This window comes from Prenolepis imparis, unplaced genomic scaffold, assembly GCF_030444845.1.
Source record: "Prenolepis imparis isolate NDT839.2.m4 unplaced genomic scaffold, iyPreImpa1.0 SCAF_68, whole genome shotgun sequence".
Lineage (NCBI taxonomy): Eukaryota > Metazoa > Arthropoda > Insecta > Hymenoptera > Formicidae > Prenolepis > Prenolepis imparis.
In genome coordinates, this window is record NW_028141226.1 from 20,902 (window position 1) to 47,442 (window position 26,541).

A 26,541-nucleotide genomic window follows, 5' to 3' on the forward strand; every position below is an offset into this window, starting at 1 on the left:
ACAATAATGATAAAAAATCCCCATAGCAAAAATATGTCACAGTGACATCATAAAGATGTTGTGCTGTGACGATCAACAATTAAAATTAGAAAAATAAAGTTTAATTTATGATATATTTAATAAATAATTTATATTTATTTATTTATATTTATTACTGCTATAACTCAATATATATTAGGGTGTCCAATTTAAAATAACACCACTTCAAATATCTCTTAAAAAATTCATCAAATAAAGGGCATCATCTACTTTATGACCTCCTTTGAATCAAACAACTTTTATTTGAAATATTTTTCTTTAAAATAGTCGCGTTCAGCAGAATGACTGCTAAGTTGTCATCTTGTCAAGACTTGACGTTGATTTGTTCTAAAAGTAAAAGAATCAATCACGTCACCGTTAATGGACGCTACTTAATGTAACCTAACCTTACCTAACCCTAATGCAAGCGTGAGCGTGTAGGCGCGTACACGTTGCCCAAAACGCTCTGCAGCGTATACGCAGTCATTGTTGTCTGTTGGTGTACCAGCACGTGTTTTTTATTTGCATAAGAGGACATTTTGACTCAAAATAAGTGATCTCAGAAGATCACTTAGCAATAAGAAGTGATTTAACACGAAAGTGAAAAACATCAACATAAAAATTAAGGTTAGTATATATACAATATTTTTTTGTCTTATCCCAGCAAACACGGGTATATAACTATTATATTGTCATAATAAAACGAAATGTAACACGCAATATAACACAAAGGTATAAGGTTATATACACGTTAGTAGTAATTTCCTACTCATATATATTACAGCTATATAACATTTAATGTAACATGTAAATAACGTGTTATATAATTTTCTTCAAAATTATATAATACTTACATAACATGTACAAATATTAGTTAAAAATTTATATAACTGTAATGTAAATTATAAGAATTATGTTATAAAACTTATATACTTTTGTTACTGAATAGTTATATATATATATATATATATATATATATATATATATATTGAGAATAAAAATTTTAATTATTGCATACTTGTTACAAACGCAAATACTATAAATATTAAATTATTTAACTAATTTCAAGCAAAACTAAAAAACATTTTGATTAATTTTGCATGGAATTAATTTAAAAATTTAATATTTATATAATATTCGCGTTTGTAACAAAAGTATATATACAATTAAAATTTTTATTCTCAAATGGCTGATATATATATTAATAAAAGGTATAAATTATATTTGTTTTTATATAAAGTTTCTTTTATTCATTATTCATTTTTGAATATATGTAATATATATATTAATACATATAGACTAATTTTGTACATATTAGACTTTTTAGACAAAAACATAAATATAAATAAGAATAAAATCTATAAGAACTAAAAATTTGTACTATATTTTTATAGATTTTTCTATAGACAAAAACAAAATGATAATAAAATGATAATCATATAATCAGTAACTTGCACGTAATTAATACAAAACGAAAATGAACATACTTTAAAAATGTCAACTTAAATTTATCGGAAACGAAAATAAAATCTATAAGAACTAAAAATTTGTATTCTATTTTTAGATTTTTTTGTAGACAAAAACTTATTTATGCTTATGAAGATTTTGTATAATTTTTTCTTAAGCATCTTGTTAATTTTAAGTGATGTATGTTTCTCAACATAATAACTATTATCATGTCAATTACTTGTGAAAGTACGTTCGCGCACAATACCGTTTCTCATTCCTTTCATATAATGAGTTCGTTGGCCTGTAATATATTCGTTTCCGTTTGAATTATTGCGATCAACATAGTCTCAAGCTTGAGCTGTTGTTTCAAATTTTCATAAATCCTTTTTAGAATATGCAACTCGTGTTTTAGTCCTCCTAAATATCACAAACAAGTGTTATCACAATTAGCTATAGTAATACATCTCGGTTATTTTATCAGTAATTATCGTAGTATTAATCTTCAGTCTTTCGCGATTCACTTTTTTAATTACTTTCATCATTATTTTGTTCACGTTCGACATCTTTTCCTTTGTCTTCTCTCTGTTTCCGTTGTTTTGCAAAACGCAGCCATTCCGCTGCTATATTATCAAACTCGGCTTCCGTGAAATTGGAATGTTTAAAAATAATTTCTCCTGGAAAAAAATATATTATAGAGTTAATAAAATATAAAAAAGTTTTCGATAAATAGGTATGTTTAAATAATATATAGAACATACTTTTCACAATTTTAATAAAATATAGGTTAGAGACTTTAAAATTATTACGGATGCCTTTCCATGAGCAACTTATAGCACATTCATTGGAAAATATTTTGGAAAGAATGCGATGAATAATATCGCGAGGATTATTTCCACCAATTCTTAACAGAAATTGTTTCTATAAACAGAAATAAACAATTAGAAAACTTTCCATATTTTATTATAGTAAGACTATTTGTATGTCGTATCACAAAACAGTTGTGTATATTAAAATAAAAATGCTATTGAAACTTACAAATTGCGTCACTGCTTCGTTGGTCTCGTGCAACAGCAAATCAAAATTACGTATGTTTTCAACCGTTTGTAGGGGTAATAGTTCAGCAATAAGACTAGTCTCGCTGCTCTTCGTTAAAACTGGAGCCTGGTTCCTTATAACATCTTCAATTCGCTGTATCCGTTCTTTTATATCTTGCAATATTAAATTAGATGTGGCTTGGGAGCGTATTATTTCTTTCAGGTTTCTTTCTGCAATGTAATGAATATAATGTTATATATATAGATATATATATATATATATATAATATTGATGCTTGTGTCGCTAAATGGAAAGCATACATCACATTCACACATATAACATGTACGCATGTGTACACTGCCCGTCATAATTCGTTACATTTTCCTGGCAAATTTATATAAGATGTAACATATTCTACATAAACTTGCTAGGAAAATGTAACAAATTATGACGGACAGTGTACACATGCGTACATGTTATATGTGTGAATGTGATGTATGCTTTCCATTTAGCGACACAAGCATCATTCTATCTTTATTCTTACAGAATGTAAAACAAAGATAAAATGATGCTTGTGTTGACTTGTGTTGCTAAATGGGCTGCTTTCGCGAAATTAAAATGATCCGTGCGCTGTAATTGGTCAAATCTGAAATTTCATTGCATCTTATTGATATTTCAAATTTGACCAATCACAGCGCACGGATCAGTTTAACTTCTTTTATACATGTAGCTATTACTAAATTAATAGCCATATGTATATATTAATACATACTTATTTTTATATTTGAGTCCTCTAGATATCCTTTCATTTCTAGATTTCCTTCAGATAATGGAGCAGATAATGAAGTACCGTCTACAATATTAAGACATTAATATATTATACTATAACTATAATTATTACAATAACTATAATTTTTGTTCATTTCAATAATATGTATACCTTGCAATATTATGGGGAATTCAGAAATATTATATATTTTCTCACTGGATTCAAAACTTGAACTGGAATTTGTGCAAATCTTTTTTTTTTCTGGAAATATATATAGTTTTATAATAATAAAAATATATCATAATAATAATACTAAATACACTACATAATATACATACCATAAGATTGTGAAAGTGGAAAGTTATTCATATCATTTTCCTTTTCTTCATTATTATTGCATGTGTTATAGTTTAATCTTAAGTTGTCCGGACAGGCTGGAATAGTAGAAACTATATTCATACTAATTGGTTTCTCTGTAAAAAAATATTATTTTTTAAACATTTTTCCTGTAAAGCCTTATGTCCACGATGCTAGAAATCGGTCCTAGTTCTCGGACCGAGAAATGTGTAGCCAATAAATATGCAGTTTTTACGGAAAGGCAGCAATTTCATTGGCTACACATTTCTCGGTCCGATTTCTAGCATCGTGAACACAAGGCTTTATAGACTAAATTTCGTACGCATCACTCTCTATCTTACAAAAGATCCCGTACAAAAACGAGATAACTTTATCTGTAGAAATTTTTAATATTTAGAAATATTTTATATTTGTAATTATTAATAAATATGATAATAAATTTGAACTCTATATACTCAAATATGTACATTTTTAGTAAAATAAAGGATGCAAATATATTTAAATTAAATTTTATTTTAAATAAAATAAAAAATCAAGAGACTAATGCATAATTATAATGTACTGGATATCTGACTGTTCCTATACGTCCGCTCGTGTACAAATAGCGATTAAGTCAAACTAAACATAAAAGTCCTCTGTTCTAAATTCATTTTACAAATAACTACGTATTATTTAGAGTTATTAAATAAAAAAGAACGATCATATACGATTATTTACAATCTTCTTAAATTAATAACTCAAATTTTTATATGGTTATTTGCAAAATGATACAGGACTTTTGTGTTTAGTTTGACTTAATCTATCTGCACACGAGCAGACTTACGGGGGCAGTCAGACACCCTGTATACTAAATATAATGAAACAATTTCTTATAATACATACTTTTATAAGTTTTACATGATCGAGACACATAATTTTCCTCTTCTTCGCTGCTAAATCGATTATAAGAAATGCGTTGCCTTTTACCACGTCCCAACCTATCTTCATCAGTTGTTTCATAATTAGAGTCAGCTGCACTTTTCCTTGCAGCTTCTAAAGATGCTATAAAAACAAAAAGTTGATATCTACATTAATCTATGCGTGGGCGTATGAGTTAAGGATAATAATACTAATAATAACAACAATAATAATATATTCAATTTTAACTTATATGATCTAATAATAGTGTAATATAATAACAAGGCATATATACTCAAGATATGAATCCATAAGTACTTACTGCAGTATTTTATGACTTCAACTTCATATAGGTTCCAAGTTTCTACATTCGGGCTTGTATAATTGGCTATCAAAACTTTAGCATTAATTTTCCGTGGCGGCCAATAACACAACTGATTATTGTCCTCGCGTGTAAGCCACGATATTGGCACCTCGGAGTATAAACTGTCTGTCAGAAATTTGACAACTGCATATGTCTTTACTATAAATTCGCCCTGATTTTCCATTTTTCAATATAATCTGTAAAAGGAAACAGTATATTATATGTATAGTATATTGCAGTATATAAAATTATTTCACAAATTAAAATATATATATTTCATGACATCAACTATGGCTGCTTTCGCGAAAAATCAAAATGATCCAAATTAAAATAATCCGTGCTGTGATTGCTCAAATCTGAAATTTCATTGCATCTTATTGAAATTTTATTCAATGAAGTTCAGATTTGACTAATCACACGAATTATCTTAACCTGATTATTTTGATTTTTTGCGAAAGCAGTCTATATTATATTGGCAAATGCAAAATTAAAAAATTAAATATTAATATTAATACAGCATACTTGAAAACACTTAACTCACCTTACAAATATTCGTTCAATATAGATAAAACTTGCAAATTTCCAAGTATATAAGTTAGCATTACTTCTCATACAGTACAGATGATTGCAGTAACATTGCAGGAGCGTTGCAGTTCAGGGTTGGCCGGAAAAGTCCAGTGGGTGGAAAAAACCATGGTAAATTCCGGTTTTTACCGTCCCGGATTTTATTCAATGGAATAAATAAACTGGCAAAAATAATATTACATTAAAATATATTTATATAACTTTATGAAAAAATTTGTTTTAATTAATAAATCATATTAATCACTATAATTTAAAAAAAAACGAGAGAAATATAAAGTCCTTTTTTATTCAATATATGAAATACATTTTTTTAAAACTTTGAAGATATTACTAAAGTTTATATTAATTTTTGGTCTAATGAAAAAAAAACATAATACACAAAATACTAATATGCAAAATTAAAAATTTTTACCATATATTTATTCAAAAATTTATTTAATTTATCGTTTTTAGAAAATGCCAGTTTTTGCCGGTTTTTTTCCGGAAAATACCGATTTTTACCACTGGCATGGACTTTATCAAAAAAATATGGAATTTTGCCAACCCTGTTGCAGTTACATTGAATGTAACTACATTGAATGTAACAAGGTTCCTGCAATGTTACTGCAATCATCTGTGCTGTATAGCTCAAGACAAAAAGGAATACATTACAATGACTTACATTTTATTCACAATCTATTTTTAGAATTATTTATCAGTAAAGCATATAAAAATACGAAACATACAAAAAAATACGAATTCATAAAAAATTTACAGCGCGCATCTAATTGTTAGTATGAAGAAGCGGAATTGTAATATAAGAATCGACCTGATCTATATTTTTCAATATTAAACATTTTTTTTTAATTTTAGTGAGTGGAATTGTTATAATTTCTGAAGCAGTTGTGTTTAAAATGACATATATACCTAGTTTTTCTGAAGCACATGGCACAGTGAAAAGAGATTTTGGATTTAAAAAACGTTTTGCACGAAAGAATAATGTACTGTCCTCTTTAACTACATCCAAAATAAAAACTATAGAATTATCATCAAGTACAGCACACTTATCATTTTTTGTTATTGCAATTTTGAAATTTTCATATTGAACACACGAAATTTTATTTTTACTATAAACAACAATCGGATAGTGTATGATGGAACTCGGTATAATTGGTTGCTGTAATTCTTCAAATAGGCGATTTGATAATTCTTCTAAAGGCTTTCCACATTGATGCAATTTTTTTTTAATCTTCTGCATATTATTTTCATATTTAAAGCAACTAAAATTGTCAAGAGAACCAAAAGTTTTTACATCATTACTAATATGAATAAGATTATGAACATTATGCGACAGATATTCTTCACCATAAATAGTCCCGTAATTAGAAACAAACCATAATAATAACGAATGTGCATAAGTTACAAATGTCGTACATATTTGTGGATCAGCCATTATTCTTATCGCAACACTAAGGGAAAGAAAGTGATTATACCAAATCGGAGGAATGGTTGACTTTAAAATTACTATTCCAGTATATAACAAAAATTGACGCAATTCCGTAGCTTTCCATTTATCAATATCAACTAAAGGTCGAGGTTTTCTTGCAAATTCAGAAGGAATGCAATGTCTCATATTCATTAAATGTTGCGAAATTAAATTAATATTTTCTACACGTAATCTGTTATTTCTATTTCCTTTTATCCATAATGTCAACAATCGTTTTGTAACACCCAAGCAAACAAGGTGCATATAATCGAGCGGAATTTGTGAAATCATCCCGATGGAAAGCTTTTCCAATATAGAATTGCCTGTGTGATGTTCAATTTGAGTTCGATTTTTAAATGAGTCATCTGTACGTAAAGTATTGTTAATTTCAGGAAAAGTTACTCTATTCATTACAAAGTCACCTTCTTGTATACATTTCGAACATGAAAAATATCCTGTGTGACCTTTCGTATAAGTGATGAATGATTTGGCTGGAGCATCACACAGTATTGCCTTAATACTAACTTTATATTTATTGTTAAAAACAGTTATGCCATTTTCGGAGAGAAACAAAAATTCGTTAACAAAACCGGAGAGAAAATCATTTGCATCGTTTGGTTTACACATACCATGATACACACCAATAACAAATGGCAATGTAGGAATACTAATATTTTCAATCGATCCCATTATAGGCCATAATTGGCTACCAGAACTTTTTGAAATTGGTAAACCATCTATATTTATGTTTATTTTAATTTCATCTGTCTTAATAAATTTGGAATAAATTTCTATGGATCGTTTTAGAGCAGAATTAAGACCGAAATGTACATACCGACCATTACCCATACATTTAATATTTATTGACGCGTTACGTGGTGTATGAACTAAAACTCTAACATCACCAGGTAATTCTACATGACCATGTTTTCTTAATATTTTAAGTAATTCGTTAGCAGTACTGTGAGGTATATTATGATTTATAATTAATCTTTGTAAATCTTCCCGTAAGCTTTGCTTGTTGTCTGTTAATGCAATATTATCTTGTAAATCAGTATTTTCATTGTTTTTAAATGGTGACTCTAACTCTACTGATGATTCTGATGATTCCTCCGATTGGTATATTATATCTTCAAATAATATATTATTGTTACAAAAAATTTTATCAGAATTTACGCTTTTTGCCGCTTCTTCTACTATATTATTATCTACTATATTATTATCTACTACATTATTATCTACTATATTATTATCTACTATATTAGATGATACATTCAGTAAAACATCCGGTAAAACGGATTCTAATGAAATATTACTATTATGTGAAGTTTGATTAATAATTTGATTCCTTCGTCTTTGTGATAAATACCTCACATCTTTAGGCATGCTGACTATAGGATTGTGCTTACACAAGTATTAGCTAATTATACCTAAATAAATAAATATTAAAAGCAAATTATTAAAGTTGTTTTTTAAATTTCGGCTAAATCTATTTCATTTTAAAAAGTTTTAACACAATGCAATTTCGTACTATTTTATTCAAAATTATTGTTCTATCATCTGAATTTACTTTGTATCGTTTAAATGTGTTTTTCTCGAAAACAGTAAACTTTTACAAAAGTATCTTTTTTTTTAGAAAAAGATGTGGAGAATCTGAGGGCTATTCTATAATAGGTTGAAAATATTCTCGTTGACAGTTAATAGTTGTCGATTAACCAATGAGCTGACAAGTTGCTTTGCTATAATTGGTAAATCGGCATTTGTCAACTGGCATCGAGGACATTTGTAATTTATTGTGGAATGATCCTAAAAAAAACTTAAAAATATAAAAAGTTTTGTAAAAATTTTATCTGTTAAAAGGCTTAAAGGTAGTCCATCTCTGGCTCTATGATATGATATAAAGGAATTTTACACGCTATTTTAAAGACCTTTACTTATAATATAAAGTAATTATTATAAATTATTAAAATCCACAGAGTAATATAAGTTATTTGAGAAAAATACTTTTCAAATTTTAACTTCAAAGACAAGTATCTCGATAAAGATGCATTATAAAAAAAATTTATAAATTTATGAGATTAGTTTTACATATTCGCTACAAGAAACATTGCCCACTTTTAGTGAAACACCCTGCATAAACACAATATATATGTGTACATATAAATATACATGCAATATACAAGAGATCATACTTACCTATAGGCTTTACGTCTATCTAGGTGCAGAGATGCGCAGAGAAATCTTTTCTCTCTCTCTTTCCTTGTACTAAAGGAAGTAATCGTCCTTCTAGGTGCAGAGATATGCAGAGAAATATTGTCCCTTTCCTTGTACTAAAGGAAATAATTGTCCTAGGTGCAGAGATGCGCAGAGAAATCCTTGTACTCTCTCTGAAAGTAGTAATATAATTGATGTAAAAGTCTTTCTTTTAGGCTGTTGCAAAATAGAAATTACAAATAAGAATACTTTACACATATCAAATATAAAGCTCACGATAAAGTACAGTAGAAATATGCTATTCACAACTTTGAGGTAAATTTACGTTAGTATACAAATAAAAACTGTTTAATTTTTTATTTGTTAAATAGATAATAAATTTATGCGCGCATGGATTTTGAACTTGATAATAATTAATTATATTTTTATGTTTATGTTACATAAAAATTGACTCGCTTGTGGCTTTATGACTAATATTTATTTATGTAAATAAATAAATTAATCACGATCAAATATTTTTGTAAAAATTGACTCGCTTATGGCTTTATGATTATGACTAATATTATTATAAGTTATACTGACTTGTGAAGTTATAGTTTATTGAAAATTCTGGCTTAATTTTTTTAGCAATGTTCCTTTTTTATCTTTTATTACTTTTTTATTATTTATGACACAGACACAAATGTACGAATCATAGAAACAATCCAGGTAGCAGAATAACGTGTTAAGACAACTTAATGACGTATTCAACAATCATTAAAACGTTATGTATATATAATTTGACATCATTTTGTTATCTGAGTTTAGAATAATTAATTGTTATAACTTACGTGTCCACTCTGTAGCAGCCAAATATCACAGTAGTTTTCACCCAAATGTAAATATCAAAACTTTGAAAAACCAAAACTTTTTCAATAAAATAAGTCCTGCAATAGAAACAAAGCAATAAATAACAAACATAAATAAATTGTAATTATAAATAAATAACAATTAACATATCTAATAATGGGTGCTTTCCTTTTAGCGACACAAGTTGACACAAGCTGACACAATCATCATTCCATCTTTTTTCAACATTCAGGCATAATAAAAGATAGAATGATACTTGTTACAATATTAATATCCAATACAGATACAATATTAATATCCAATGAAGGAATTATTTAATTAAATAATTTATTTAATTTAAAATATATATAATAAAAAAATTTATAATAAAAGTAGTGGAAATGATCAACAAAAACTAGCAATTCAAATTTGTTTTATTTAAATTTCACACGACGTTTCGACCATATGATTCTGGTCCTTTTCAAGTGCAACAAATTAAATTAATTTTAGTTACATCTCAATTTTACACCAAATATCATTAAGCGGAGTTTTTTTTAAAAACAGTCAAAAATTGAAAGTGCAAGATAGCAATCAACTTATCCTTCGGGAAGATAAGTTGATTGCTATCTCGCACTTTCTATTTTTGACTGTTTTAAAAAAAACTCCGCTTAATGATATTTGGTGTAAAATTGAGATGTAACTAAAATTAATTTAATTTGTTGCACTTGAAAAGGACCAGAATCATATGGTCGAAACGTCGTGTGAAATTTAAATAAAACAAATTTGAATTGCTAGTTTTGGTCGATCATTTCCACTACTCTTATTATTATTTTCGACTAGCGAGTTTTAATGACAATTAAAATAACTTGTATTTTAATTAATATCGATAAACATTTTTATCAATAAAAAAGATGCAATTGAATAGACCTATAAGAACTGATAATTGGCTCTTATAAGTGTTTAACTGAACATTCTCTTTATTAGATGTAAATGGTCATCGCTAGACATAATCAGTAAATAAGCATTATTATTACAGGTATTTGTATCATTTACTTACAGCACTTTCGATAAAACAGTTGTCGTTTTTATAAATTTAAACACAGGGCCTCACATGGGACAGCTTTCGCTACTGAATGATTCAGTGCTCTACGCAGCAAGGAGAATGCAGCAATGATTCAGTGCTCTATGCAGCAAGGAGAACGCAGCAATGATTCAGTGATCTACACAGCAAGGAGAATGCTGTAATGCTTCAGTGCTCTACACAGCAAGGAGAACGCTGCAATGATTCAGTGCTCTACACAGCAAGGAGAACGCTGCAATGATTCAGTGCTCTACACAGCAAGGAGAACGCTGCAATGATTCAGTGCTCTACACAGCAAGGAGAATGCTGCAATGATTCAGTGCTCTACACAGCAAGGAGAACGCTGCAATGATTCAGTGCTCTACACAGCAAGGAGAACGCTGCAACAAGATATTTGAAATAAATTATCGATATTTGCACATAATTATGGTGTTTATAATTTAAAATGGTAAAGCGCTTATTCATCCACCTCAAAATGTAACAAAATAGCACGTTATACGAAGAATTTAGATTGCAACGTGGAGCATAACCTAGATTTTTCGAACAGCAATTTTGTAAGATTTCGAACAAATATTAGTAGAAAAGAATAATATAGATCAATTTACTTTAACATGTTGTGTAGAAAATGTTTTGTATATATATTAGCTGATTATTTATAAAGACTAAAAGGATTACCTTTGATATAAATTATCCACGACAATTCCGTGCAGATCACATCAGAACGGGAAACCGGAAAGAGCTATTTCTTCTCAGTAACATGGCTTCCACATATACATACACACACACAGAAATGCTTGTTGCGCGGCAAAATTTTAAAATGGCGCATATTACAAAATATATAACATTAAAGTAATGCTAACGCAACGCTTGTTATATAACATGTAATATTTCCATTGTATTGCTGTTATACTGTTATAACCAGTAAATATCAAAAGCATATAACAGTTTTAAAACATTATTATATTGCAGTTACAAAAGAAAATAATGTAACATTAACATTAATAACGTATAACTTCTGTTATATTACGTGTTACTTGTAGGTTATATAATAATTATAATCTGTGTTTGCTGGGATGTTTGTCTTATATTTTTTCATATTTATTGTAACAAGATATCTTTTTTTTATTGTATATGTATATTTAGGAAAAAAAATATTTTTTGTGAAAAATATGGGTCGCAAACGAAAACACTCAATATTTTATAGTGCAAGACATAAACGAAGGTTAGTTGCAAGAAACACAGTAACAGATATGAATATGATAACTCATCAGACTGATTCTGCGGATTCTATGGCAATAATTAATAATAATAATGATCAACTAATTGTTGTTGATGAGAATGCTTCATCTTTATGTGATTCTGATAAAGTATACTCAGATAGAAATCTAAATCAATCTTGTGATGAAAGTGATGAAAATAATATTAACTTTCTGAATGAAAATAATGCCTGTATGATACAAAATTACACGGATGCAAATAAGCTTCAAGCTATAGTCGATAACAATTATGAAAATCTGTGTTTAAATGATAACGAAACTTTTATACATGACATAAGTAAATGGGCTATTGAAAAAAAGATATCACATAAATCACTCCGTCGCCTTTTACAGATATTGCAAACACACACTAATTATACTTTACCTAAAGATCCACGTACATTATTGCAAACTCCTAAATCAACTGAAATTATACAAATTGAAAACGGAGATTACTGCCACTTAGGTCTTCTAAAAATTATTAAAGAACGTAAAAGATTGAATTTTGCTCTTGATAACATTCAATTATTTATAAATATTGATGGTTTACCTATATATAAGTCTTCCGCAAAGAGTTTATGGCCAATATTATGTGCAGATAATATTATAAACAATATATATGTCATTGCCTTATATTATGGTGAAGGAAAACCAAAAAATGCAAACGAGTTTTTAAAAATGTTTGTAGATGATGCTATTGCTTTTATAAATAATGGGATTGATTATGAGGGACAGATCATAAAAGTCGAAATTAAAGCAATAATTTGTGACGCTCCTGCTAAATCATTTATTTTAAATGTAAAAGGACACACTGGACATAATAGTTGCACTAAATGCATTATTGAAGGTGATAATATAGAAGGACATATATGTTTTCCATACACATCTAATATGATGTTCCGTAATGATAAAGAATTTTTTACTGAATCTTATAATCTTGATTATCAAACTGGTGACACAATTTTAAAAAATATACCAAATCTAGGCTTAGTTACAAATGTGCCACTAGATTATATGCACCTGGTATGTTTGGGTGTTATGCATAAACTTATTATGTTATGGCTTTCAGGACCACTTAAGACAAGATTATCAAATTTAGACAAAGAAAAAATTTCTAAGAAACTAATAAAGTTACGCAATTATATTCCTTCTGATTTTGCTCGAAAACCAAGATCATTAAAGTACATGAAACATTGGAAAGCCACAGAATATCGGCAATTTTTATTATATACGGGTCCTATTATATTGAAAGGAATACTACAAGAAAATGTATATTTAAATTTTTTAACATTACATGTAGCAATCACTATTCTTGCACTTCCTACTTTAACATATCAAACTTCTATTATAAAATATGCAGAAAATTTATTAAAACATTTTGTAAAATCATTTCAAGTTATCTACGGTTCTAAATATATTTCACATAATATTCATAATTTATTACATCTTGCTGCAGACGTAAAACAATTTGGTGCTCTGGATAAATTCAGTGCATTTAAATTTGAGAATTATATGTCTACGTTAAAGAAATTAATTCGTAAAATTAACCAACCATTACAGCAATTAATAAGAAGATTTGCAGAAATTGAGACAATACATAATAATGAAACATTCAAAATATATTCAAATTCATATGGAAAAATGTTTTACACACTCTCATTGTGATGGTCCTATTACGAAAGATTTCATTTCTGTACAACAATATAAAATTTTTTGCAATAATCAATATTATATTAACTGTGATGATTCAAAAAATAATTGCATTTCTTTTGAAAATGGACAACTAATGTCAATTTTAAATTTCATTAAATCTAATGACAATAAAATGTATGCTATTGGCAAAGTGCTTGTGTTAGTGGAAGATTTATATACACAGCCTATTTCGTCATTAACTTTAAATATTGGTATCATGTCTGAATATTCTCATCTTCAGACATGGGAGTTTGATAAAATTAGAGCAAAAATGTTGAAAATGCCTTATAAAAAAAATTATATTATATTTCCGATGTTACACACAACTGAATAATACATATGTTTAATATTAATTTGCATTTATAATAAAATAATTAAACGTAATTCTAATACTCTAATATAAATTGCAAATATTATTATTATTATTATCGTCACATTTTTATTATATTATAGATTATTTATAATTTTAATGCTGATAAATTTTTATTTACAGTTATTATAATGGCGTATAATATTGTGGAGTTCGAAGATGGTTTACAAATTGTTCCTTCTGAATGGTTAACTGAAAATAATAAGGAATGTAAATGGCCATCATATACAAGTCAAATTAAGATAAATAAAACAATTATGAAAAGAATATCTCCTTCTGATGATTGGCAATTATATAAAATAATCCGTATTTTTGGTAGCAGCGGTTAGTAATATAAAAATGTATTTTATTTTTTTTATCAAAAATTATATAAATTAAAATTATAATATATATGTATTAAAAGTATATATTAAAATTTAAATTTTAAGTGATATTTGATTATAAAATATATAAAAACAAAAATCTAATTTTTAATATTCAAAAATTTTATACGTTTTAGATGGTGATGATGGAAATGACCTCAAAAAATCGAGATATCAACGAGCAAAAAAAAATACAGGTTCCTCTCCTGATAATTCTGATACAAGTGACACAAGCATCAATAAATTAAAAACTCGCAATGATTTAGAGTTAGATGATTTTCCTAATACAAAAGCTTTAACAATAAATAAGAGCAAAATCTGTGAAATAAAGACACGATTAATACAAGGTGATAAGAAAATGAATCGAGTAAAAAAAATTTCAAGTTCTTCTTCTGATAATTCAGATAGAACTGACACAAGCAATGATTTAGATGAAGCTTCTAATATATCAAACGATTTAAATAAAAGCAAAATGACCTATGAAATAAAAAAACCACTGATAAAAAGTGATAAGAAAATAACTAAGTCTCTGATACAAATAAGTAATGAAAAAGTAATTAATATTGTCTAAAAAAATTTCTGCAGTTACATGTAGTAAATCTATAAGTTCACAAGAACATCGAACAGCAAATAAAGATGACCTTGTTCCACAAAATTCAGATACAATATCTACATCCAATACTTGTAATGCTGAGATTGATTTAGGTAAAATATATCTGTTATTAATTTTAAATTTTTGTAAAAGCTTACCTATATATATATTATTAAAGTTTTAATTTTTTTTATTTATATCACTGTAAACATATATTTAAAATGGTATATAATTCGTAATATATAATCTGAGTAAATATACAATAATATGTGTCATCATTATTTTTGCAGATTTTCATAATTTAATTATCAGGAAACTAAATGCAGTATTGTTAAATCTTGCAACAATTGATGAACGTTTAATAAAGTTGGATAATCACATAAGAAGAAATGAGGATACGGATTCAAAAGAAAATGAAGATTATGATTTCGATTTGCCAGCAGATACCGTAGAACAATTACAGAGAATTGATAATCAATTAAAAAACAAATGTGTTGCTGCAGAAATGGTATATACAAAATATTATCATTTTATACTCACGATTAGAAACATTTTATTGAAATGTCTTATAAAAAGCAATATTTTGGACATATTTATTTATTTATATAATGTTAAATAATTTTAAAGAAGTTAAAAGAAAAGTAATGTTAACTTTTTTTATAAGAGAAAAACAAATGTTTATTATTTTGATATTTTTAGATCCTAAACTGATATTAATTAAATTATTTCATATTTTTAGACAAGACAATTGAGCCTTTTAGGAGGTAAGGATCATCATGATGTGATTTCGTACATGATGAAACATATTTTAACAAATAAATTAGCAATGGAATATAGTTAGGCTGGTGCAAAATTGAAAAATGCCTTTAAAAATGCTCTTCGCATTACTATATGTATCATAAGTAAGTATATAAATATTTAATCACAGAAATGTTTTTATTGACGTATTTTTGACACTTTATATATAGCATTCTATGTATGGTTATATTGGATGATGCTATTAGAACTCTAATATCATCATTCAATAATATGTATGTCATAGGAATATAAAATAATTTTGAATAGTATATATACATATATATATATAAAATTAAGTCGCTTTAAATTTTTATATAATCTATAATCACACATATCTGTTTAAACTTGTTGTTAAATGCTGCGCGAACTTCAAGAAGCAATTTAACAAATAAGGAAGTTGAGGATATAATTGCAAGATGGCTAATTTTAGCCAAGCAGAGATTTGACCGAGATTTGTAAGTTATATATAATAATATACCTCAATTTAACTATTTTATCATCTTATCTCAAACTTTTTATTTTTATAAGAAACTGATTTTAAAGAGGGTGAACACATGCACTATCTGTTCATTATTGCGTGTATTAGTTTTTTTAAATTAAATACAACGTTTAAGAACTTATTGTTATTTTTGTATAGAATATTTATTGCAGAATTGACTTATTGCACCTATGTATAACAATCACATATTTCTTTTTAGGACAAAGGAAGAACGAAAAAAGAGATGCGAAAATGAGGAGATCTAAACAAAAAAAAGGACAGGTTATTAAATATAGTAATTTTAATATATAATAAATAATATTTGAACGTTTATTATTCAGTTCATTATTACGTTTATTACACAGTTTATTATTATTACGTTTATTTATAGATTTTATAAAGAGTTTATTTTTGCATATGTACTTTTTTTATTTTGAATGTATTAATTTCATACACAGTAATTATATATATTGAAATTTTTTATTTTGAATGTATTAATTTCATACACAGTAATTATATATATTGAAATTGTTTATCAAGGCAGAGAAAAGTATAGAATCGAAGGGTCTGAATAGCTCAGTTGGTGAGAGCAGTCGCCCGGCAAGCGAAAGGTCTCGGGTTCGATTCCCGATTCAGCGACTTTCGGATCTATATTTTTCTCGCCTATAATTTTATAGGGGGGTTAGAGGGGAGTCGGGAAATAAATCTCGAATTGAGATTATTCCCAAATAAAGTCTTATAATATAAGAATTAGTCTTAGTCAGTGTTGGTCAATAAAATCTTAAACCTTAATTATATATATATTTTATTATTTAAATGGTTACAGTATTAAATACATATGCATAGTTGTAAGTGCAATAAAGTAATTATTAAATATTATTTTTTAAATATAGTGTAGAACGAGAAAAGTTATAATAATATATACAGTTGAATATTAAAGTAATATTAAAGTAATTTAAAGTTCTAAGTATTTTAGTATTTTTATGCGTAGCTGTAGCATAAAAAATGAACAATCACTATTTTTATTTTATTAATGCCTATATATTAAAAAGTTATGCGCATTTAAGTTTTCTAACAATTGTATCAATTTTTTTTTCATAATTCTGATAAAGTGATAACTAGAATTTAAAAAAAATTACTTTAAAAATGATTTATTATAAGTATTATTTATATATATGTTAGTGATATAGTTATTAAATGTGATTAAATGATGTGATTTAACGTGAATGTGTATTAAATGATAGTTACACACACACACACACACACACACACACACACACACACACACACACACACACACACACATATAATAATATGGCTTATATTTTTTGGAACGTATATGTATTATTTAAAAAATAAAAATGTAATTAAATTGTAATTAAATAAATTACATTTATTTGAAAGAAAAACGTAGGGGAGACAAGGGTTGATCGTAACACGAGTAAAAAGTAATAATCTTTAAAATTAATGAAAAACATATTTTATAGCAGCGCTAAAAAGAGATAAATGCTCGGTAAACTTGTATTGAACGTTTATCTCTCCTTTTAGCACTGCTATAGCACTGCTATGAATTTCATTAATTTTAAAGATTGGTACTTTTACTCGTGTTAAAACCAATCTTTGTCTCTCTTATATAAAACCCTTTTATGACGTATAAATTATATCACTATAACATTCCATTTCCTATCACAATGATGTCATAGTGACATCACATCTGTATAAATTACATCACTGTAACATTCCATTTCCTATCACAATGATGTCATAGTGATATCACATCTGTATAAATTACATCGCTATAACATTCCATTTCTTATCACAATGATGTCATGATGACATCACATCTGTTACAAAGCGGACATTCGCACGTCACTATGACATCACTGTGATTTTATTTTGACATATTTTATCGTCACAGAGCAATGTCTTTGTGACATCACTGTGACATTTTTTGCTATGGAGGATATGTATATTATATATATATATATATATCGTTTCTTATAGAAACAACCAATCAGGTTCTACCCGCTTTTTAGGTCTCTCGCACGAAGGCAATGAAGAACAAGAGCACGCTTGTTAGACCGTTAGACTCTTGGACTGCTATGAATAGCACTGTTTATTAGTTCCAAAAGGGAAAGTTTCATAAAGGAATAATAAAATATTCACTTATTTAATAAAATAAGAAATCGGACGTTTACTTTCAAGGTATTACTTTCATGATATTGTTTCTAACAATAAGTACCGGATAAAAAGAGGTTATAACCGCATTTTAACACATGTATTTTCGGATACTTTTAACCGGTGCATGCTTTTTTACTTAATTTTACTCTGTATATTTATGTCATTATTATTTAAACTATTTTTATTTTAAGTATAAGTTTGTCAATAATTTTTGTTCCCTAAAATTTTGAGGTTAAGTGTATTGCAGATTAATAATCTTTTATACTTTAGTCATAATTTTTTGCATTTAAAAATATCTTAACAAATTACAATAAAATGTTCGAGCAGTTATAATAAATACACAAGTACGTTGACACAATAAAAATAAAATAATGTTTTTGTTTAACAGGGCTTTAGGACCTCTGATGCCATTTCACCTGCTTGAAAGTTTTATCATTATATATATTCTTATTATTAATAGTTTTCCATCTCCGACTTACTTTCTGGTATTTACTTTCTGGTATTTACTTTCTGGTATATACTTTACTTTTACGGTATGTATATCCTTTTTTCTCATTCTTTATTGCAAATGCTAGTATATATAGATACTGCAAGAATTACAAAATATTTTATTCGCAAAGTGAATTCACAGTGCTATTTGTATATATACTTTTAAATTATACTTTATCTGTTACTCCTAAGATCTGATATTTTATTTTTCTTATCGCTCTGGATCGTATTCTTTTTCTTGTACTTTTATTTACATATTTACACTATATCGTTCCATTTTTATATCACAGTTTTGTAGCATACACAGATCACTTAATATAGTGTGGTGTGATTCAATAAATATATTGCTTTTTAATTAGAATAGTTTCTGAAAATAAATAATTCATTAAGAAAGTTGAAATAATTTACTCAATAATATTACTTTATTATTTATACTTTAATTGCAAAATTTATAATTTTGACCAAAAACGTGTATATAATTTTACTGTTTAAATGGATAGAAAACGTAAAAAATATTTTTCTCTTTCTGAAAGACATATTCGTAGAATTATTGTAAATAAAACTGCTTCTGATTTATTAAATATTTCAAATTTTCCAAATATCAATGAAAACTTTGAATCGAGGGACGATGAATTACCACATCGTAACACAACTAATAACTTAGAGTCGATGGAAGAATTTGAAGAATGTGTACATGATGATCTAATCAATAGCAATACAGTAGATGATTTGGAGTTGAATGAAGAACCGATAGAGAGTGATATTGATGATGCAAATACAGATGATACAAGTACAGAGTTAGATGAAGAAACGGCAGATTACAATATGGGAAATGAACTTGTCGATAAAATTGAAACTTCTGAAGATAATCAATTTATTCAGACTATAGTTTCTTGGGCTATTATATTCAATATTTGTCATGTTGCACTGTTGGCACTTTTGGCTATATTACGAAAATACACGAGCCATCCGTTTCCAAAAGACCCTCGAACTTTATTGAAAACGCCAAGGCATACTGCAATTGTCGAAATGGGGCCCGGACAATATTGTCATTTTGGCTTAAAAAACGCTTTAACGCATATGTTAGATGAATACATGGAAGTTTTAGGTCAAATTACTAATAATCTTGACATTTTTATAAATATAGACGGTTTACCGATTTCTAAATCAAATAATTCCGTTTTATGGCCAATTTTGTGTTCGGATACAGTTTTCATAAAGTCAGTTTTCATTGTCGGTGCATATTATGGTAAAACCAAACCACACAGTAATAATGAGTTTTTACGATATTTTGTCGATTAATTGATTTTAATAATAAATAATGGTTTATTTTATAACGGAATTAAAGTAAAAATTAATTTACATGGCTTGATTTGTGATGCCCCGGCAAAAGCTTTCGTTTTAGGTGTAAAAAATCATTGTGGTTATAATAGCTGTACACGATGCACTGTTAAAGATGAATACATTGATGGGCGGTTATGTTTTCCAACGACGAAAGTAATTGATAATTTACGAACCGATCAAGATTTTGCTGATAATAAATACGATGATTATCAAATTGGAGACACAATTTTAAAAGAAATTCCTAATTTTGGATTAGTTTCTAACGTAGTACTTGATTATATGCATTTGATATGTTTAGGAGTTGTAAAAAAATTAATATTAATTTGGATTCAAGGTCCTCGTACTGTAAAATTATCTCAACAATTAGTAAATCAGATTTCCGGATCTTTATTAAATTTACAAAATAGTGTACCGAATGATTTTGTTCGACGCCCTCGATCGTTAAAAGATATAAAAATGTGGAAGGCAACAGAATTACGCCAATTAATTCTTTACACAGGTCCTGTTGTATTAAAAGGCATCTTAAAAGAAGATTGTTACATAAATTTTATAACTCTACACATTGCCATAACAATTCTTGTTAGTCCTACTCTTTCAAATAATTATAATAATATTAAGTGGGCCCAAATGTTATTGGAATATTTTTTAAAATGTTTTAAACAAATTTACGGGGCTACATTTATGTCTCACAATTTACATAATTTGTTACACATTTGTTCTGATGTGCAGAAGTACGGACCTCTCGACGAATTTAGTGCTTTCAGATTCGAAAATTATATGTCAAATATAAAAAAAATGCTTCGAAAGCATGAGAAACCTCTTCAACAATTATCAAGAAGATATGCTGAAATCAACAACTGTAACTTATCGCTTATTAAGAAACGCGAAAATAGTCATCAAATATATTTTCAAAAATCTCACTCAAATGGACCGTTAATTGAAGAATGTAACGTTTCTTGTCAATACAAAATATTACGCACAAAAACATATACAATCCATGCAAACAGCTCAAATAATAATTGTATTTTACTTGAAAACGGAACTGTAGTGTCAGTTTTAAATTTTGTTAAATGTAACGACAATAGAAAATTTATAATTGATAACAACAGCTGAAAGTAGTCGGAAATTTGTATTCAAATCCCACATATCCTTGTGCATCAGAAGAATTGGGTGTACAAATTATGCGTGAAGACATTGCAGTATGCCTTTGGCTGTGTGATAAAATTCGGAGTAAAATGTGGAGAATGCCATATACTCACAATGAATTCGTTGTTTTCCCAATCGTGCATACTTAGAGGAAGAGAGTAATGAAATAAACAATTTATCTATATATTTTCATTGTATATAACTTTTTATTTGTTTTATACAGGATATCCTATCTCATTGTCAAACAATAAATAATTTAGTTCGAATTTCTATAGTTTCAACAGGCAGTGAATATCGGAATGAAGTATTAAGTATAATATTAACTAGCTTCTCTAAATATGGAAGTAATCTAATTTCAATAACAAACTAAAATAAAGATTGTATAGTTTTGATTAAAAGAATCGATGGTTGAATAAAATTCTAAACTTTGAACATATTTATCTCTATTTGATCATATTTATTGAATTTGGATTGGGAGATTCTGTATATTGTAAGAATAATATGACTTTTGTTCTAAAAACTATTCCACACAATTTAATTGCCTTTACATTTAAATTTTTTATTAATAGATAGAAAATTCTCTTAATGAGAAAGGAGAATTGGTAAATTATTTTTAATTTGTTTGTTTGCTTGTACAAATAGTAAAATAAGATATACAGTATAACTGTTTTATCTAATTATGATTAGTGCATTTAAAAATATTATTTTGCGGGAATATTTTATGATATAAACATTTTTGTGCTATGTTGTATGTGTTTACTTGTCAGTATTTTTTATATGTCATAGTATTATCAATACGAATACAAAGTGCGGAAATGCCTCGATTTTCCGTCGTCGAATTTGAAGACGGGTTACATTTAGTGCCTTGCACGTGGCTGATCGACAAATCCGAATGTTTTTGGCCACCGTATAAAAGTATTAAATTAATTCACAAAGCAATTTCTGAGTGTGAGGAAGTAGACGAAAACTGGGACACGATAAAAGTAATCCGCATTTTTACAACGGCAAGTAAGTGAATGAATGACTGTTTTATAAATATATATTGGTAACAAAAAGCAATTTTTTTGCGATGTCTATAATAAGTTTTGTATATTGTATGTACAAATTATATGAAAAAACTTAAAATATATATTAAAACATAGTTTGTAACTATTAAATTAAAATTATATCAATTAATTTTATTACATGTTAAGATTCAATTCGTATTGTTGCGATGCAACTGTATTTGTATTGATATATTATATATTATATTAGTGTATTCATCTATAAAATTGTTTATTATTACATTATATTTTATTACTTCTTTAATGCTTCAGATTCATACGAGAGTGGAATAGCCAAAGTAAAGCTTGCAGAAAAGATGTCTGACATAGATTCATCTGATGCCGAAAATAATAAACAAAATCGCCAAAATAGGGCGAAAAAAATGGTCCATTCTGATGACGAATATGAGGAAAATTCAAGCTGTATGCTACCTCCACCGCCAAAAAAGCCAGCTTCATTCTCTATGAAAAAATCTTCAGATTATTTCCAAGAGAAAAATCTAAGTAGAAAACATTCGACATTGTCAAATGAAGCAAGTCGTCAACAGAAAGAAAATTATTGTAACTCTGTGGATGAGATTTCGTTTTCATCTTCGTCATTTAATACTAAACAAAAGGTGACTGCTTCTGATAATACAGAATTTGTGCAGAAAGTTTCGAAAAGGCCTATTGAATCAAGGACAATGAATGTCGACATTTGTAATTCGACAATTTCAAACGATATGGGTATGTACATAAAAAAAACCTTCACTAATAATACAAAATTATCATTTTTATATTCTATTGTATTGATCGATTTTGATTTGTATTAATATAATTAATATTTTAGAGTTTAAGAAAGAAATATTGCGTAAATGCAATAAAATAGATTCTAAATTAGAGCGTATTGATGGAAGGTTGATCGTACTTGAAAAAAGGCTACAGAGCATAAATGACACAAAAATGAATTTGTGGATTTGGAAGACTTTCTAAGTTTGCCTTTGAAGACCATTGATGATGTGACAAATTTAGAGTTTCAACTCCAAGACGCTAATTTCTTCAATAAAACGGTAAGACCATAAATCATCAGAAGAAGGAAATTTATTGGCCTGTTCACACTTCATAATGCAAGTCAACGAATGTTTGAGATTACACAAAATAAAAACACGTTTTGGTTAGTATATATGTCACTATTTTGAAATTGACTAAGAATACGAAGAACTAATTATATAATTTTATTGAAAGTGTTGCAAGAATATTTTAGTTAGTCAAATAAAGTGATTCTTTAGAATCTTCTTAAGAAAAAAAATCGCTTTTTATAAACTTAAAAACTTAAAAATTACTTGTACGAATTTTTTAAATAAAATTTTTTAGTTTTTGTAGAAACTGTATTAGGTTTAATATATTATGTTAAAGCATGAAGTTTTTTATCAAGAAAACTAACTGAAATTAAAATTTGTAAATTTAGAAGGAATTTATTTAAACATATTTATTGTTAGTCTCGAAAATGATTACGTATGCAATATCAAAAAGTCTTCGTATTATGTAATTTCAAATATACGTTGAGATACTTTTAATTTATTACATCAATTAATTTTATTCTTTTTTTCATTAAAATCTAAACGATTACTTTGTTTAAAATTTAATATAATTAATAATGTGGCTATTATTTTTAATTTGTATGTAGGTTAACTTTATGAGACAGTTAGGTGGAAAAACGTATCATGACATGATAATTGTTATTCTCAAAAATTTTATTAGTAATTACCTTTCAATGCTATATTGTTGGAATGGGAAAAGTATGAAAAAAGAGCCTTTCAAAGATTTATTGTTAACCAAATGCATAAAAAGTAAGTTAATATTGAAACTACTAGTTTATCGTTTTTAAAATAAATAAAATAATTATTTAATTATATTGTATATTGTAAGCACATCAATATTTTCAATAATATAATTTTGAAGATGGTAATCTTAATATTAATAAAATAAATTTCCTTGTTTATTTAGAATGTGTCCATGCAAAGTTTGAAACGGATGACAAACAAATTATCGAAGTCATCTCTAAATGGTTCATCCAGAGCAAATTACGACATGACAGAGATGAGTAAGTAAATATCAATGAGAAGTGAGATTGTTTATTTTACATATTAAAGTACTTATTAATCGTTATATTTATTCAGGGAACGATTACAACGAAAACAAAAAGAACAGACATCGGAATATATGTCTTGCTTGTAACTTTGTTTTTTAATTAAGAAAAAAGTTTATTTTGTGTTTGAAAAGTTTATGTTATGTGTTACCTGAACAACAAATAATATTATCCAAATAGAAATTCAAATGTTATTTTGTATAATGTTTATTTTATATAGTAAAATACTATTTTTTTAATTTAGTAAAAAGTTTATTTTGTGTTGAAAAAGATTAATTTTTTTAATTTAAAAAAAAATTTATTTTGTTTTTGAGAAGAAAGTTAAAATTAATATAGTTATTAAAAAGTTTAGTTTTCGCTTAATTAAAAAGTTTAGAGTTCGCTTAATTGTTGGAACTGAGTTTCAATTATATTATTAGAACAGTAAATAATTTTTATTTTATGTAATAATAACTATTAAAATACTACAATATACTACTCAAATAAATAATAAAAATTATAAAAGTGTATTGTTTATTGCTTATTATATGTGTTTCTTCATCTATATCCTAAAACTAAAATACTTATTATTATAAGAACAAATTACATATATATTTACAATTCTTATATCAATGATGTATATACCTAATAGAGATCTAACATTCGACCCTTTAGTGTGAAGCTAATCAGTTGACAAAAAAAAAATGCGACAAAGAGCTATTTTATGCATATTATTTTTTTTCTTCCAAAAATACAAGTGTTGGTCGCCAAAAGAATTATATATCTATATATAATCCTCTCTTTTCAACAACACTACTTGTGGAAGAAAAGAGGAAAATATGTTAAGATAACTCTTTATCACATAATTTTTTTATCAAAATAATCAACATCACACTTTCTAGAGAAATAGAGAAAATATATAAATATTATTAGATTTAGCTATTATATGCATTCTTTTCATTAAACATATTTCAAAAATCATGTTTACATTTATTATATTTTAATTACATTGCAAATACTAAATAAAAACGTACAACATTAGGTATATTTTGTATATAATTTTTACTGTAATTTTTTTAATATTTGCGCAATGAATATAATAAATTTAAATATTATTTCTAAAATATTTTAAATTTATTTCAATAAGAGTTTTGTAATATGTTTGCAATATTACAAAAAACTTTTAAAATTATTTCAGTTAATTTTCAGCAATATTTCAAAAAGGTTTCAATCATTTCAGTAACCTTTTGGGAATATTTCAGAAAGGTTGCAGATTTATTATTTTAACCTTTCAGCAACCTTTCTATAAGGTTTCAAGTGCAAGAATCGCGGACATTTTGCTATTCCAGAGCTGTCTCAGAGTTGTTGCAGAAACATTTTGCAATATTTATGACATGTTTCAACCTATCACATGAAATATTTTTGAGATATTTCTGAAAAGTTTCTGTGCTGTATGGGGTGCGAAAGCGACATCATCGAGGAAACGAGAACGCGCGAGCGCAACATCGTGGGAAAAGTCAATCCGGAAAAATTGCGGCTTCTGCGATGCGATTCGAAAATTGATCTCGTGATTAATATTAAATAATTTATGCTCACTTTTCTTGTTTAATATATTATGGAA

At 27.0% G+C, this 26,541-nt stretch overlaps 1 protein-coding gene, 1 long non-coding RNA gene and 1 pseudogene across 6 annotated transcripts in view; 1 reads left to right on the forward strand and 2 right to left on the reverse strand.

Moving 5' to 3' along the window:
* The window catches only part of LOC145947344 (uncharacterized), a 93,781-nt gene that overhangs the window by 710 nt on the left and 66,530 nt on the right, over positions 1–26,541 (reverse strand). The window lies entirely within an intron of this gene.
* LOC145947346 (uncharacterized) lies at positions 462–16,191 on the forward strand (annotated as a pseudogene).
* LOC145947345 (uncharacterized) lies at positions 1,475–11,792 on the reverse strand. Of its 5 annotated transcripts, XM_083057151.1 has the most exons (14): positions 11,738–11,792; positions 11,039–11,442; positions 9,984–10,079; positions 9,136–9,326; positions 5,431–5,635; positions 4,848–5,086; positions 4,511–4,669; positions 3,610–3,744; positions 3,443–3,532; positions 3,275–3,355; positions 2,503–2,732; positions 2,226–2,385; positions 2,001–2,141; positions 1,475–1,884 (listed from the first exon to the last, which is right to left on the reverse strand). In XM_083057151.1, exons 6-14 carry the CDS (start codon positions 5,071–5,073, stop codon positions 1,748–1,750), a joined length of 1,359 nt encoding a protein of 452 aa, XP_082913277.1. In that variant the 5' UTR covers positions 5,074–5,086; positions 5,431–5,635; positions 9,136–9,326; positions 9,984–10,079; positions 11,039–11,442; positions 11,738–11,792; the 3' UTR covers positions 1,475–1,747. The 5 variants fall into 5 exon arrangements, with proteins under 5 accessions (XP_082913277.1, XP_082913276.1, XP_082913274.1 ...); XM_083057150.1 differs by lacking the exon at positions 5,431–5,635; XM_083057148.1 differs by lacking the exons at positions 1,475–1,884; positions 2,001–2,141; positions 2,226–2,385; ... (5 more) ...; positions 4,848–5,086; positions 5,431–5,635 and adding an exon at positions 5,642–8,369.

What these genes read in the sequence shown, in the direction of transcription:
- LOC145947345 (XM_083057148.1), bottom strand. Translation starts at nt 8,325, where the DNA reads ATGCCTAAAGATGTGAGGTATTTATCACAAAGACGAAGGAATCAAATT.